The sequence below is a fragment of the Drosophila arizonae genome, chromosome 2, assembly GCF_054131065.1.
Source record: "Drosophila arizonae isolate 15081-1271.41 chromosome 2, UAZ_ARI_1.0, whole genome shotgun sequence".
Classification (NCBI taxonomy): domain Eukaryota; kingdom Metazoa; phylum Arthropoda; class Insecta; order Diptera; family Drosophilidae; genus Drosophila; species Drosophila arizonae.
Window position 1 is genome coordinate 32,450,586 of NC_142922.1, and position 17,412 is coordinate 32,467,997.

General features: G+C 42.6%; 2 protein-coding genes across 2 annotated transcripts in view; one reads left to right on the forward strand and one right to left on the reverse strand.

Moving 5' to 3' along the window:
* Positions 1-17,412, reverse strand: part of lobo (coiled-coil domain-containing protein lost boys) — a 31,753-nt gene that overhangs the window by 8,817 nt on the left and 5,524 nt on the right. The gene's annotated exons all lie outside the window — the stretch shown is intronic.
* On the forward strand, positions 8,555-17,178 carry dan (protein distal antenna). The gene is made up of 2 exons (XM_089470963.1): positions 8,555-9,469; positions 14,000-17,178. The coding sequence occupies exon 2, from the start codon at positions 14,053-14,055 to the stop codon at positions 16,189-16,191; it is 2,139 nt and encodes a 712-aa protein (XP_089327089.1). The 5' UTR covers positions 8,555-9,469; positions 14,000-14,052; the 3' UTR covers positions 16,192-17,178.

Here is a 17,412-nt window from a genome sequence, read left to right on the forward strand (position 1 = left end):
TGTGGCCAAGTTTTTTGTCTGGGAGGCGGTGAGAGAAGTCGTTCCTGCCAGTTGCCAGTTGCCAGTCAGCGCGAGGTCTTTCTTTGTGCCAATGCGACGCCGGGCGGAGGGCTGGGGAATGCGATGGGGCTTGACGCAAAATTACGCCGCTCGGCCACTCGGTGGCTCGGTGGCTCGGTGGCTCGGTGGCTCGTTGGCTCGTTGGCCCGGTGGCTGGTTGGTTCGGTGGCACGGTGGCTAGGTTTGACTTGGCTAGGTTACCCAGCACCACCGTCTGCCACTTGCTCTGATCTCAAGTGGGCTGCTATGCATTGTTCTGTTTATGCAGGTAAGCAAAGCATGAGGTGGAAACAGGCTGTTATACCTTCGCACACACATAAAGAGAGTGTTATGTATGTACGAGTGAATATGTGTGTGTGTGTGCATATGTATTTGTTCCCTTTGCATCCGCACACTCTAAGGTCCGTCAGTCAGTGTCAATTCTACATACGCTGAAAGTCGCGATGCCTATAGGAAAGGCAACTCGGTGGGGGGATGTGCGATGGAATGGGATGAGAAGGGATGGATGGGCTGGGCTGGGATGGGATGGGCTGCGGCTGGTGCCGTCACCATCGCTATGGCTTTGCCGCAGGGTGGCGACTGCAGATTTTAGCTGAATTGGCGCGGGGTTGCGCTCTGATTGATGTAGGGAGCAGAGTGGCTCGACTCTCCTTGTCGCCTTGTCTCCTTGTGTCCTTGTCTTGCCTGTCCTTTGCCATAGACGACAACGTTTGTCGCAGACGACGGTAACGATGCTGACCGCGCGACATGCTGCTTTCTATTTTGATGAAAATTCGCGATTGTGTACGTTCAACCGGAACGGACAGATTTACCCCCGCTCGCCCGCTTGGGAAAGACGCATTGTGGCATCGTGACGCGCTGTTTGGTCAGCTACCCGGCTGCGTTACCTGTGCAGTGTGAGCCAAAGTCCGTGAATTCGCTGTCAGATACTGATTTAATATAAATGCGACTCTCCAAAGCTACAATCGAAAGTGTGACTGGCATTTATCCGCGCATACATTAAAGGCCGCAGGACGCAATGTACAGTAGGGCATTCTCATGAGTGACGCGGCTAGTTGAAGACCTATTGGTTCCGTTGGAGCGCCACACATTGCCACCTGCGAAATTGCGCGCCAAATCGCGTTTTTGTGTTCTACATCGCCAACGTAGAATTTTCTTGCACTTTTATTGTTTACAAGTAGGCCGCAAAGGACATGACACTTGAACAGGCTTCGTCCTTACCAGCAGACACAGCCGCACAGTGTCGCAGTCCTCGCCCCGCCCCTCTACTGCAGCGTGGATAATGAAACAACAATAATGCCGGGCCAAGTCTATGTGTGAATGAGAATACAAAGAGGAATTTTTGTGCCTGTCGTAGTACTCTTGATACTTTTGCACCTTGACTTATCGGCATTCTCGTTCTTGAGCACGCCAAAGCAAAAATGCAAAATCGCGTCGCTTCTTTCCGCTGCCGTTAGTTGACGGAATCTTACGAATTCGCAGGCAAAGTCTTTAAATCTGAATGCTGGATATGTTGAGTAATTAATATCGCAGCATACAGCTTTGAAATGTCCCTTTCAAAGAGGATGACTCAGAAATATATATATATATATATAAATATATATATATATATATATATATATATATATATATATATATATATATATATATATATATATATATATATATATATATATATTTATGTACTATGTCAATAGAAAAGTTGAAATACTTCTGTTGATCATTAGAAATGTGTAAGGTGCTGGAGGTCTAAGGCTCTAATTGATCTAAAATCACCTATGGCACTTCTCATATACATGGAAGCAAAAGCCATTTAATTATGAGTTTGTAATTTGAATATAAATGAATAAATAAATATATGTATATAATCGATATTCTCGAGATTTGATTGAATAATGGTAGCTGTATGATCAATAGATTATGACCGGATCTTGAACATGCTATAAAGCTATGAACTATACTATGGACTCAGCCATACTCAGTTGTCTGTGTGCCTCGAGCTGTGGTGCATATACATTCTGTATATACACTGCAGATGCGGTTGCAGTTTCACCCTCACACTCGCACTCGCACTCACACTCACACACACACACACACACACACACTCATGCGGATTTTACATACCAACGTGCACATATCTGCACATACATGTGTATGTACTATCTTGAACGTACTACAATTAGCAACTGATTGCACTTGCATATATGCTTCTAGCACCTAGCTCCTGCTCGCATCATCCATCGTTCGTCTTAGTAGCAAAGAATATCTTAACAAAGCTCGAGCGAATACATAAGAAGCGGGAGCAAGCAAAGGATACAAGAAAAACTGCATGTGTCTGCGTTATTTGCATGTGGCTCGGACCGAAATGGTTTCGAGCCAGAGCGCAGTGGACCCCGTGTGCATGTCTTGCCTTGCTGCATATAGTTTAATTTCGAGAAGGATTCAGCCGCACGTTGCTAAGAGCTTTTGCCAAAGTCAGCTTTGTCTCTGTCTCACATGTAGTGCTGGCTCGCTCGCGCCGCATCCTTGGCCAGAGTCGTTCTCTGTCCGACGCGTTGGCCAGCAGCATCAGCAGCATCAGCAGCATCAGCATCAGCATCGGCAGCAATAGCAAGCGTAAGGGCGACGTAGATGCACTACGAGTCAGTCAGTGGTCAGTAGTTGGTGGTCGAAAATGCTGCGTCCACCACGCTGCGTCCCTCCGCTGGCGCCTCAATTGTTTCAAATTCTGTGTTTTCTCGACTGCTGCAACGATGGCAACGACAACGGCTGTGGGAGCATTTAGCTTAGATTGGAAGGACAAATGCCAGAGTCGGCCTGCACGTTTGCCTTCTTCTTACGCGGCAGCCTGTCCAGTCCGACATAACAAACACATAACCACGCACACACACACACACACACACATGTACACGTACACGTACACGTACACACACACTCACACGGGCTCAGGTAACGGCAGCTGACAAAGAGCTCGGACGTCGGCTAGCGTCGGAAATGGTGGTAGATGAGGTGGCAGGGGCTAAGGCTGAGGCAGAGTCAGAGGTAGAGGTAGAGGTAGCGGCAAGAGCAGCGGTAGAGGCAGAGGCAGAGGAAGAGGCACAAGCAGACGCATTAAAACAAAGCAAGCTACGAACTACGATATGCAAATCATAGCAACAGCAATGAGCAATGAGCAGACCAACATGTACACCCGTAGCAGAAAATGGAATAAAACGAATCGTAAGAAAAAGGATTTCGACGAGGACGTCCTGAATATAACAACTTTCGAGAGCTGCGGCTTTCGTCTGCACAAATCGCCTTAGCTTACACAAGACCACGGCCAAAAAAGGACGGCCGTAGGGTTACCGGGGAGTAGGGTGCTTAGCAGGTAGCGACTAACTAAGAGAGAGTCCTGCCTAGACTGAACACCATGCTACACGCTATACGCGTTGCAAGGAAAGGATTATGATGCTGCCTCAGTTTGTCGCAGTGCTGCGAAATTGTCTTCTCTGTATGCTGGCATCGACGCAACTCTCGCTTGGGAAATGGGCGATGGGCGTAATGGGCAGATCCGGATCTTGGCTGAGATCGTAGCAAGTGCATTTTCAAATCACATGCTCAAGAGTGGACCGAAAAATCTTAGCCCGCAAGCAACCTGATTATAAAAACTGCGTTTCAGCTTGAAGTTGATGAAAATGCGAAGAAAATACAGAAACCATCTGACATGCGTATATGGCCGGACATTTCTTATTTTTGTTCTTCTATATACTGTGAGAATATATGCATACAGATGTAAATATGTATGTTCGTATATACATATGTATGTATCCGAATTAAGACCTATACAAGTATAGAAGCACACAAGCATTTGCTTTTTAGGTGGTAAACTGAAAATTTTTGTTTTTAAACTGTTATACTTATAAAGACAATGCGAAAAGTTGTAGAGCCTCCGTCAGGGGGCGGTGTTATGTGCTAAAAATCATACACATAATGCACACACACACACGCACATGTCGAAAAGTATAACTGTATGTCTGGTCGGACACACAGCCGCACACATACACACAAGAGCACACACAGGCACATACAAACGCTCAGAATGGACGGAGTAAATAGTGTGGCCAGCGTCCTGCCCGTGTGCCTTCATCTTTCAATTCACGCGAAAATTTCCTTCGCCGATATTGCGCTCTTGGGTGTGAGCAGAAGTGGTTGCTAGTGACAGCGGGCAGGCGTCAAGTGTGGTGGGTAGAGGCAGGCGAATCGAGTTTAGTTGAGGACAACGACGACGACGACGACGACGAATTCGTAATTGTGCTCACACACACATGGACACGCGCTCACACACACACACACACACTCACACACAAGTGATTTTAGAAAGGCGTTGGCGGATGGAGGAGGGAAAAGGGCGTTTTGGTAGCTGGCTGGCCAGCCTCAGCGACATATCGGCCGATGTGTGGACCATGGTCGAAGAACGTTTACTGCAGCAGCTGGCAAGGAGCCGGAGACATAAGAGAAAGTACGACACGGAGTGCGGGCGAATGAAAATGGAAAATTTCGCCTTGGTGGACAATGGCCTCTCGGTTTAGTCAGTACGTTTGGTAGCTATTGTTGCTTGGTAGGCTGCTCGCCTGGTCAGTTGGTTGTGTTGGGTGTGTTGGGCGATAGGAATTCATTTCTGGGCTCCACTCCATCCGCTGGACGGCAGCATCGGCGCTCAAAATCAGATGTGTACATGCATGCAGTATATAATATCTATAATATATATATATTTGTATATTTATATATACATATATATTTATATTATATGCCTTGCGATAAAGCAACTTTAAATTTACGCTGCAACGAAATTTGCGCCAAGGATGTTCAAATGCGTACGTGTGTGTGTGTGTGTGTGTGTGTGTTATGCCTACGGGTAAGCAGAGTCAACTTCGCCACATGGAAGCTGCGTCTGGCTTTTTAGCAATGCGAATATGAACGTCTTGTCCACGAAGCTTATATGATAATGTCAGCTATGTGTTTGCCTGATGCTTTTCAGCCTTTTCATTCCTAATGCAAGTCTAAATGGATTTGTTCTTGTATATCGATGTGATCATATGTTTCTTAAGAAAATTACACCAAGGTGTCACATATTTTAGCTTATATTTGCATATCGGCAATTGGTATTTCCTAAGAAAGTTAAGATACATCGAGATATATTTTGCAGCAACCAAAACTCGTCTTTCACATAAAACGCTGAGTTTTTTCGATGGGAAGATCGACCAGGAAAAGTGCTGTAATTTTAGCATTTATCCTGATCCAGTTTTATTTTCAGCCCCGGTGCAGGAAAAATCGAAAATTGCAAGTTCGGAAATTCGAAAATTTAAATAATTAGCTTTCTTCCGGATTTTTAATATTTTTTTATTGGAAATCAGGGTATAATGGTTTTGTTGAAATGTATGTAACAGTCAGAAGGAGGCGTGGCAGACCCCGCAAAGTATATATATTCTTGATCAAGGTGACGAGCTGAGTCGATTTGGCCCTGTCCGTCTGTCTGTCCGTCCGTCTGTCCGTATGAACGCGTCGATTTCAGAAGATATAAGAGCTAGAGCGCTTAAAATTTTTTAAATGTCCGTATTTACAGCGCGGATATCGAGCTTATCACTAAAAATCGATAACTCATTCCGTTATTTTTTATCGATAAAACCCTTATCGAAAATCAGTTATAAAATTATATTTCCTTCACGCACACACGTGCGTGTGTGTGTGTGTGCGTGCGTGCGTGTTTCTTGTGTAAGCAGAAAGACTCGAAAAATTATTGAAATAGCTATTACTCGAAGGGTTCAGGGGATCTCGTAGTCGAGCTTTCTTACTTATTTTGTATATTATATTAAATAAAAAGTATATCTAAATATAAAGAAACTGTTTTCAATGCGGTATAAACTATGTAATTTGTAGACTAATTTCTGGTAAAGTAAATAATGAAATGAATATAATATCTAGAACAAATGAATATTGATGATTAATATGAATTTAATCAAGAAAATTGTTGCTTAAGCTCATTTTTTTAGTTTAGTTCTTTTTTTTCTACTTTATTAAGGATTATATGTACATCCGCCCATTTTATAAACAATAATGAAAAAAAAAAAAAATATTGCTACAGGTTGCGACTAAAATATGACAGGTAAGCAAATTTACCAACTAGAAGGTTTGCTATGTTTTCATATTGTCTTGCTATATGAGACTGAAAAAGTTTATCAAGTTAAAGTTACTCTTTATTTATGATATTGACAAACAAAACACAAAATTATTTACTAATAAAATTAATATTGACGACTTTTGTCGACAAATAAAGTAGTAAACATTTATTATAGGATTATTTAATTAGAATTTATAGCTTGCTCTATTTTTTTCATTGTATGTTATATAATATATTTTAACAGCTTACATATTTAAAAAAAATAATTATAATTATTGTTAAAAAATATGTCACGACATATTAAAAACTAAAAGAATAGTAAAATTAAAACAAGTAAGAAGACTCTAGTCGAGACTGCTCGACTAGGAGATATACTGAACCCTCTAATCATATATTCTAATCACTGCACTTCTTTTCGGCACACATGCATACACACGCACGCATTAGAACGCGCTCTGCTAACTGCGCAATGAGCAGCGACTGCGCTTGGGCTGCGTACAATCTTAATGAAGCTTTCAGAGCGTAATCATATGGTGAAAATGTATGTACATTCCAAAGCACAAGTGTCTAGTACTTGAAATACGCCTTTTACAAAGGTGAGGGTGAGGAGGTGCATATAGGGGTGGGGGGTAAATTACAACAAAAATCGAAATTATATAAAATACTTATAAGTCTACATTTAAAATTTGCAAGCTCTAGCTCTAATGGTGTAGGAAATAAAATTAAATAACTAGCTTTCGATAAGGTTTTTAATCGATAGTGAAATATCGGGAGTAGCTATCGATATTTAGAGAAAAACTCGATATGCGCGTGATATACACGGACTTAAGAAAATAAATTTCTAGACTCTAAGATCGACGCGTTCATACATATGGACGGACAGACGGACAGACAGACGGACAGGGCCAAATCGACCTAGCTCGTCGCCCTGATCAAGCATTTATATACTTTGTGGGGTCTGCCACACCTCCTTCTGCCTGTTACATACTTTTAACAAAACCATTATACCTTGATTTCCCATTTTCAATAGGTTCAAGGTATAATAAAATCAGCGCGTAGTGAAAATAAAAAGCTCTATATTCCCTTAAACGGGGGCTGTCCGAAACAATAATGAACTATTTTAAAAAATCTGATAAAAAGTCAAAAGCTTATGATTGTTAAGAATAATTGAACAAGCTCGAAGTCTATATATTGGAAATACGCAGGAACAGCGTTAAGCCCAACTTAATAAATGTTAATATAATGTCAAATAAACGGTCCGCTAGACTTTATTGAAGACAAATATGCCTTTCAGTTCATGAAAGTCAATAGAAGCCTATATAATTAAAAACTTAAAGGATATACTCGTTGGTTTTGCCCAATTGGGGCGTGGAAAATCGAGAAATATTATGTCTTATTAAAACTCAAATATACAATTTGGATTTTGTTTATTTGTTCAACTATTCTGAATGTAAAAGTAATGGAGCTAGGGATTAGAATATCTCATAATTTTGCTGAATACTTTCAAAAAACAATTAATACTCATCTACAATTCCTACACATAACAAAAGTGACTTCCTGATAACGATAATATCAGGGATAAAACCGAACCAATACAATACAACCCCCCATAAATAATGCGCATTTCGTGATATTATACCGTATCTTCAATGGGGTTTCCACCTTACATCGTACCCAAGATCAAGGAGTTCATATCAACCGTCTAGCCGAGATCTAAGGATCAAGATGTTGCCTATAGCTTCTATTCACTAATCCCGCTCCTCGCCCACAGTTTTAAACATGTACACAGCCTCGCACTTTGTCAAAATTGTATACAGCATTCGATCTCGCTTGTATTTGCGGTGGTTAGGTTTTGCTTTCGCAACGCATGCATTCATCCATCCATCCATCCATCCATTCGGCCGAAACAAAAAACTTCAAATACACACACAAACACACACAAATAAAACTAAATGCATACATGGATACATCTACTTTTACATAGGTATCTGCATATATGCACACACACACACACACACATACATGTCCGCATAGAGCAAGATTTGAATATATGACCAAAAGAAAGTAGGCCTGCTGCTGTTGCTGCCAAGAAGGATGTGCTCCCCGCACAGCCGACCGCCCGAACGCTCGACTAACCAACCGCACGAACATTGCGTCGTCGTCGTCGTCGTCGTCGTCAATGTCTATGTGTCTGAATTGCGTGCAAATATATGTTTATACATACATACACATATATACATATACAAATATATATAAATATAAATATGTATGAGTGTGTGTGTGTGTTATTGTCCAGCCTGTCCCTGAGCACGGCCAGTGCCTGTTGTACGGCTGGACGATGCCAGCGTAAGCCGCAGCGAGAGCACGCTACGTCTTCTCTGCCGTCTTGGCCGTTATTAATCATTGTACATTGGGCTGTCACCGAAAACGGCCGCGAATACGCCAACAGCGACAACGGGTAGAGAGCGAGAGCACTCTCAACGGCAGCGACGCAAACAGACACACACGCACGCACGCTCACTCACACACACAAGCGCACATACAAAGTTTAGAGCAAAGGAACAGAAGAACGACAACAAAACTGACCATACGAGTGTAAACAAACTCACATGTGGACTCATTCGCTCACTCACTCACACACTCACACAGCTGTACGCACGCACACACATATACACGAACACACGTACACAAACGTAAAGAGCCGCCGCGCTCAGGAGAAAATACTCGTGGTACGGAAATTCGCCGCGCTAAAATCAAAATTCGCTCACGATTTCTGCGCTCGCCGTCTCGCGGTAGTTTGTCGTCGGACGCTTGCTGTTCAGGTTCGCAGGACACTGTTGGACGGCGTAGCGGTCACATCCTTTCGATAGCCGGTCACTCAAACACGGTGTGCGCTGTCGCGGCTTATTTTCGCGACTCTATCCACTTATTCCCAGCTAATTGAAGAATATCGAAATAGTTTTCAGCAAGTGCGCAAAATTAATTAGTTTTACAAACTGTGTTGTGCTTCCATTTATTAAAAATATTATATACAAATTAACAACAAAATATAAAGGATTTTTTGTGACAATATTGCAAAAATATGAAAATATAAACCTAACAAATCACATTCGTACTTTTGAATTATACACAATAGTGAAAGGATAAATATTAGTGACCGTGTTTTAGCCCGCAAACTAGATAATATATTGTTTACCGCCGAATATAGTCGGTTGATTCTATAAACATTTTCTGCTGAGGTCCTCAAAAAAGGTTTGTATTATAACCCATTTTTTTTTTTTTTTTCAATTGAAAACTTAGTGCTAATCAGAGATACTAGTGGGTATATAACAAATAGAATCGACCTGACTAGCAGAGTTGTGCAAAGGAGTTAACTAAGTAGGCTTAAAATTCCAAAAACCATTAATGACAAAGGCATATTACGTGTTGTGTTAAGGATATATCTGTCAAATTCAAAATCAATCAAAAATTAATCTAACTGCATTTTACAGATTGTGTTATCAATTGTCAATGCGTTTGTTATGTTTAATTCTTAGGGCGAATCAATAAAGACCTAAACGTGCGGGAAAAATTTGGGCTTTTCGGGATTCAGGTAGATAATTATATATGTATGTATATTGTACAATATATAGGAAATTTATATTTATATTTCAATAAATTTCATTTCAAGATTATTATAAATTTTTAAAAAAGTTTTCATTTTATATATTTTTTTACAATTTAATTTCTGGGATTAATATTTGTTATAATATAGTAAATACCATTTTTTGTTTTCAATCATTTTTAGTTCTTTATAAATTAAACTAATTTAATTCTCAAAAAATAGTCACATAATTTATATTTATATAATATACAAACAATTTATACATGTATATATGTATATGTATATAAATATATATATTTTTTCGGGCAAAAGACGCAGTCGAAATAGCAAAATTTGGAAAAATATCTGAAAATTGGCTTTTATTATTTCATTCAATAAAATAATAAAAATTATTTATTTATAGCTATATATTCAAAATAAGATATATGTCTATGTTTGAGACTAAATTTAGTGCTCAAGGATAATACCTAGTTTGATTGAAACTACCTAAAATTGTCCTAATTAAACCAGGCTTTTGTTGTTATATATACATATATATATATATATATATGAATATAGATTCGAGATAATAATAATTACTTTATTCATACTGTGAAAACGAAATCGCATATCGATAATAATTATTCAGCAATGAATAGCAGTAATACATGTGATAAACTGAATATATTATTTACAAGGGACATAAAACGAAAAACGAATTGTATTCAGTTAAAAACAAGTATATATGTATATGTATTTGAATATCCAATTACTAGTTTCGATAGGATACCTAACCTCAGGATCTCAAACGAAAACAAAACGTGGTGTAATCGCATTATTAATTATTTCTGCATTAGCTCCAGTTTATATATTGAATCTGTACTGACTGAGAGAAGTATTTAAGATACACGATATATGTATGTATATTACAATAGTCATATTCCTGACACTCGCACAGCCAAGAGTTTTGATGTTGTCCAATTTCACCAACAGGTGATTCCCGCACACATTAATACATAATATATAAATCTGCACTTGGTGGGTAACAGACACAACAAACTTTTTTTTATATTACTCTTTAAGCCATTTCATTCTTTTTTGTGTTAACCCAAACAGACATAGACCAACACACGCTAGCACACACATACACACACACACATACACAGACACATACACATATACACACAAACGCACACTCGAAAAAATCGTTCATATCATTGAGTATTGTTCCCACAATTTGCACATACTTATCCACAAATGTATTAGTACACTCTGAGTAGTTCTGTCGTTGACCTGCATTCAGCAGACTGTGCTGCCATATCCTGTGTGTCCTGTCTCCCACCTCCTGCAATCCCACACAGTCAGAGTCTGTGTTTGTGTCTGAATGAGTTCGATACGAGGCCAAAGCGACGATAAAAATAGTAAATACAATAAAAATTATAATTGTATATAGGAAAATTACATGCTTTAACACAAACACACATACACACACAGAGAGAGGAGCATATGTATATAATAAATAAGCAGGCTGCCGGCCGGCCATTATTTTTATATATTCGTCTGCAGCAAGGAGTATGTAAGAAAGTTTAGTGTTTACGTATGGGTATGTGTGTGTGTGTGTGTGTGTGTAGTCAGACACATCCACAGACGAGCTCTGGCTCTCACTAATACAGACAAGCCATAGACAAACTTACTGTAATTCTTTTATATACACATATATTTCTTTCATCTTTTTCTGTTGTTACCAGATTTTTTTCATGCACTGTCCCAGTTCGGTTCATGAAAAGTTTAATGGCACGTTGGGAGTGTGGACTTTTCGAAAGAGAAAGTAAGAATTCTTTCGCTTTGGGTTTGCCTTTGGCTTTGGCTATGGCCACTGAATGGTAGAAGACCTTGCAATTTTTATACAGCTGTAAAAGTTTTATTCGATATGTGTGTTTGGCGGCGTCTGGGGGCAGTAGGCAGCCCACAGCCACAGCCTCAGCCACTAGCACTGGCTATGGCAGTGGCAGTGGCACTGGCAGCGGCAGAGCCACAGTTATTTACCACTCCATTGGATATGAGTGTCCATGTCTGGGCGCACGATTCGCACAATTATGCACCTACATACGTACATGTTTATGCTATGAATGGGTGCATGTGTGTGCGTGTGTCTCTATATGTGTATATAGTTGAAATGAAGGTTAAGGACATGACCAAGTATACGTCCCACCCCAACGCCCCACATTAGTCGGTAATAAGTTATTAATTTTGTTTAAAGATGAATCAGCTTTGCGCATCGGATTGTCACAGTGTTTGCATACATATGTCTGTATGAGTATGTGCAATAATCGTAATATATGCTAATGTAAGGTATTCAATTTAAATAAAATGCGAATTGGCGTATAATTAATGATTTAGTTGAGTCTATTTAATTACAAAGATCGCACAGTCATTTAATTAACTCACAACTTATGTGTATGTAAGGTATATTCATACACAAACTAATAAATACTATGCAACCTTAGCTTATTCCCTCATTCACACACACATAAACACACATACGTACGTAAACACATGTGTGTAATTAGCTAAGACGCCCACGAGAAACACGGACTGCAGCCTCTAGCGAGCAGACTTCTTGTTCTTACTCTTTGACTGCTTGTCCCGCTCTTAAGCACTGCTCTCTTTAGTCGCACACTCTTTGTCGACTCTTATTGCTTTCATACCCACACACACACAGCAACACACACACACCAGTCGAACAGGTCCAGTTGCGTCTTGCTCCTCAGACTTTTGCTTTTTCACGTATGTTGTGTGCTGTGTGGCTTTGTATACATTCATACAGAAGAAAGAAATCATGTGTCAGTCATGCGCAAAACGTGTTTTTCATTTTAAAATCGCGTGTCCCGCTCCTTCAAATGGCAACGGCTAGTGGACGAGCTCCTTTGCATGCCTCGCACTTGTTAGCCGAGACGGAGGCGGAGCATACGGCCATTCGCTTGGCTTCCAAGATACCGTCGGCCAGGCCAGCCATCATCTCGAGTCTAACCCACTTAAGGCCCGAATTTCGAGCTCAGGCTTCAGACCTGGCTTGGACCAGCAGTTCCCATTCTCAGCTTACACCTGCTGCTGCTGCTGCTGCTGCTGCTGCTGCCAGTGCCACCTCCCTGTGGCAGGGGGCCACGCAACAGGCTGTAACTGATTGCGCTGAGCATGGATGGGGTCACTGCTACTGCGGCTGCTGCTGGATGGGGATGTTTTTGCTTGCTGGCTGGCAAGCGAGAGCTGCCCACGACAAACATGATGTTGTCGTGGCCGTTGTCGTTGTCGTACTCCGCATGCACGAAGGCAGGTAAACAAGTTATAAATCGTGCGCCTCGTGTGCTCGGCTCCCATTCGTGAAACTCCCGATGACGACGGTGATGTTGGCGAATGGTTTATTCTTGTTGCTTATTCGTAGATTCTCGCGGCACTGTGTCTGTGTGCTGCAATTTGGAGCAGGCGCGAACTCAACGCACCAATTAGCATATTCCATTGTCTCTATGTGTGTGTGTGTGTATGTGTGCCTGAGTGTGTTTGTATGTGTCTCTGTGTGTGTGTGTGTGTACGTATTTGTACATCCCAGGCCTTTTCATTTTTGGCATTGCTGCGACCTCGTCGTCGCCGTCGCTGTCGCCGTCGTCGTCATCGTCGTCGTCGTCGTCACCGTCGTGTTATGGCTTTTTAGTGGCATGGGGGCGTGCCACAGCTCTTTTCGCCGTGAAGATAGAGCAGCAGCAGCGGCAGCAGAATATTTGATGTCTGTATTGGTATCTGCGAGCGCCCAGCTTTGTATGTGTGTGTGCGTGTGCGTGTGTATGTATATGGTATACTCGTGGGTATGAGTCCAGTTTATTTACATCTACCTCGCGAGCTGTCCGTAAAACTTTAAAACGCGACGCGATTTTATTGGAGCTTCGTGCGAATGTGCGACTCGCCCTTGCCGTTCAGCTGAGCGCCACAACAACCCCAGTGGAAAGTACATGGCGCGCGCACTGAGCATTCGCTCTACATATGTACATGGCATGTAGTGGCTCTTGGCGAATGGAAACGCATTATTTTCGGCTATGTGCTGCATTCATTATATGCGTGCTGTGGCTGCGTGTGCGTCTTAAGTGTGTCACAGCTACAGTAATTAATTTAAATGTTTTTCTTCGTCTTCTCGTTCTCTCTTGCAGAATCCAAACTGTTTGATAACGGCTTGAAGTTGGATATTTCCAGCTATACCCACATGAACATACGGATAGGCACGAAGGGCAAGCGGCCGTTGCGTAGCTTGACCCCCCGCGACAAGATTCATGCGATTCAGCGTATCCATGATGGTGAATCCAAAGCCTCTGTGGCCCGGGACATAGGTGTGCCCGAATCGACTCTGCGCGGCTGGTGCAAGAACGAAGACAAGCTCCGGTTTATGTCCCGCCAATCGGCAGCCGACAAGATGTGCGCCGATTCGCTGGTGGATAAGCTGGACGGCTCTGCCGGCTTGCTGGGGCCGCCTGAGAAGCGCCAACGTCTCGAAAACACCCTGCCTCTGAATTTCTCAAATAAAATGAACTTTGACGAGCTTGCGTTCAAGCGATCGCCCCTGAATGGCTTGGATTATAGTACAAATAAGAGTCTATCAGAAATGAACTACAACGGACTACCAGTTGATTATGTGGGATTCAACGGAGCGATCAAAAACAAGGTGTTTGGTGCAGATATTTCCCGGTCCGGGCCCTCTGATCCCTCGCTAAACGCCATAAGCCCTCTCTCGAGTCTCACACATCTGTCTGGCCTCACTGGCATATCGCAATCCCCGCTAGCAATCAGCTTCAATGAGCTCACCTCAAATCTTAATCTGCTGGCTCAGCTAAACCCCGGCCTGGCAGCGATGTCGGGATTAAATAACTTTGCAGCCACAGCCAACACATTGCGCAACCCAAAGGCTAATGTGCAGGCGCAGCAGCAACAAGTACAGAGTCCTCAAAGCGACAACGGAGACCGGGAACGTACCCCCGCGTTGTCCGTCAAGAACTGGGCCAAGCAGAAGCCATCAGGGACCAGCTCGGCTGCCGGAGAGTGTGACATGAAGAACGGAAACATGAAGAGTCCGAGTCCAAAGCTCGCTCCTTCACTTGTTGGCTGTGTTGCGCCGCTGTCAGGACTCCCCGACGATCCTTTGCTATACTGGCTCAAGTCACAGCAGGCAATGCTGGGACTCAACAGCCTGTATCCCCCGCCAGCAGCATTGGGCGTGACAAGTCCTCCAATCCGATCCTCGACGCCGCAGCAGATGAATCAATATCCCAACACTCCGCCAGTTCCATCGACCCCAATGGCTCCATCATCGCCAGCTCTCGGGGGCTTGGACGACAAGAACTCGGCCTGGTACAACTGGTGCAAGGCCTTCGGCGCCAGTCTGCACTCCCTCAACCCGAACTCTGCCACGCTGGCAGCACTGCAAGCAAACTCACTGCACCATCAGGCGTCGTCGACTACGGCGGAGACCACGAATGTCGATGATATTGGCAAACAGCAACAGCAGCAGCAGCAGCAACAGCAGCAGCAGCAGCAGCAGCAGTTTGACAATATTTTATACTCGCAGTTGACAAAGGAAACCGGATCGCCATCGGTGCGAAGCGTCTCGTCTAATGAGCAGAATCAAACAGAACAGAATGACGCAGCCACGGACCTGGAGGCAGGGCCTGAAGGTGAGCCCGAAGTCTCGGGAAAACCAGAGGACCTGTCGGCCAAGTCTGCGAAATCAGCGAGCTCATCCACAACCCCGACCATGCCTTCTCCGCACGTCGTTGCCAACAGCCGTGATCAGACTCCCGAGCCGTGCACGGCAGTCACCGGTCAATCCGCGACAAATCCAAGCGCCGAGCTGAACAGCACCTCGTGTAGTGTGGGCGAGGACTGCAAGAACGTCCTCAGCAATATAATCTACAAAATTGGCAACATTGTAGGCACAGATCCCTCAGAACAGCCCCCCACGCCCGTAAGCCCCGAGCTGGGCTGCGAATCGGAGACGAGCTTCAACAGTGATACGCATCCCCACAACAATAACGACGTCAGTGCGAGCAACAATAACAACAACTCCAACAAGACCGACGAGGAGGAGCGGGCCAAGTACGCGGATTACGCAGCCGAAATCGAAGAAGTTGTCGCCATTAGGCACGGCGAAAAGTTCCTGCAGTGGCTCGAGAACTGCAGCAATCCGCGGGTCACAGCGGTCCAGCTGATGCAGCTCAGATTCCTGATCGCAGCCATCAAGTCGAGCAGTGATGCGCAAGGCGCCTCGAAGTCCGCTGACAACTGCCACAACGAGAACGAAGACAACTCCCATGAGGACACCAGTAGAAACAAGTCCCGTCGCCGCAAATAGGATAAGCCGAAGTTGGCACCTCTGGGGCCAGCCACGGATATTGCGTCAACGGCGATTGGGCAGCAGCACGAGAATGCGACCGAAATCGATGCCGAAGGACAGAGCTGTAGCTTGAGAGCTGTGGACTCGAGACCACCTGAAGATCTGAGCTCTTCAGTTGGCGTCGAGCCCCTCAACTCCCTATCGAGCAGGTGCCAGCAGTTCGCTCCGGCTGTTTACCAGTCGTCAGCAACGCTGCTCAGCTCGCTGATCTTCCCCCCTTACGAATTTGTACACTGTGACCTCGATGATGACCCCGACGACTGTCAAATAACGGGCGAGTACCAGCAGTCCGACGAGTTCAGCTCCAGCAGCAGTAGCGACGAAAATGTACAGAATGACCTAGAATAACTAATTCGATTTCTTCCGACCCATTCATTATATATATCAATGTTTACGTACAATGTTTAAATCATAGAGTCACGTCAGATCTTGCTTCGCGAAACTCATTTTTGTGAATTTTACCATTTGATTAGATAAGATTAAGGAATATACTGTTTTCGTTTACGATTTGCAATTCCTTTCTAACCTAATAAATCATGATATTATATAATATTTATAATAAGCTATAAAATATGTAAATATTGAAAAGTTTTTAATTGAACCTCGTTTAATTGTTTATTTGCCTTCTCAAACACTTTTGAATGTTTTTATACATACTAGAATAATATTGGATTCCTTCAGTCTTCAGTTGAATCTGAGCATCTCACAATAATAAATTTAAAACAACTAAAGGTGGAGACAGTCAATCACATGGATTTGATATTAGTTACTCTTTCTTATTAACACAAATACTCATGCAAATAATAAATGCAAATACTTGCTAATAAGAATTTTATCAACTTAAAATCCGTAAAATATAAACTATAAAATAAATTTATAAATGTAGAAGTTTTTATTTGAAAACCTTGTTTAATAAATCATTCGCATTAGACAATTTTTATGAAACCATTTGACTTTTTCTTGAAGAACAACAAAGCCCTACTCGCAATAAAGAGACGGTATTCTTATATCAACTATAGAAACTGCAATGAGGATTCAATATGGTATGTATGCTCTGATCAATAAAAAGTTTTATGTCCACTATAAGGTAGGTTCAATATTTATTGTTTATGGGATATGAAGACGTTTCCAATTCGAAATCTTCTTAATAGTCATACCTGCAGTAGCAGTATAGCAGTT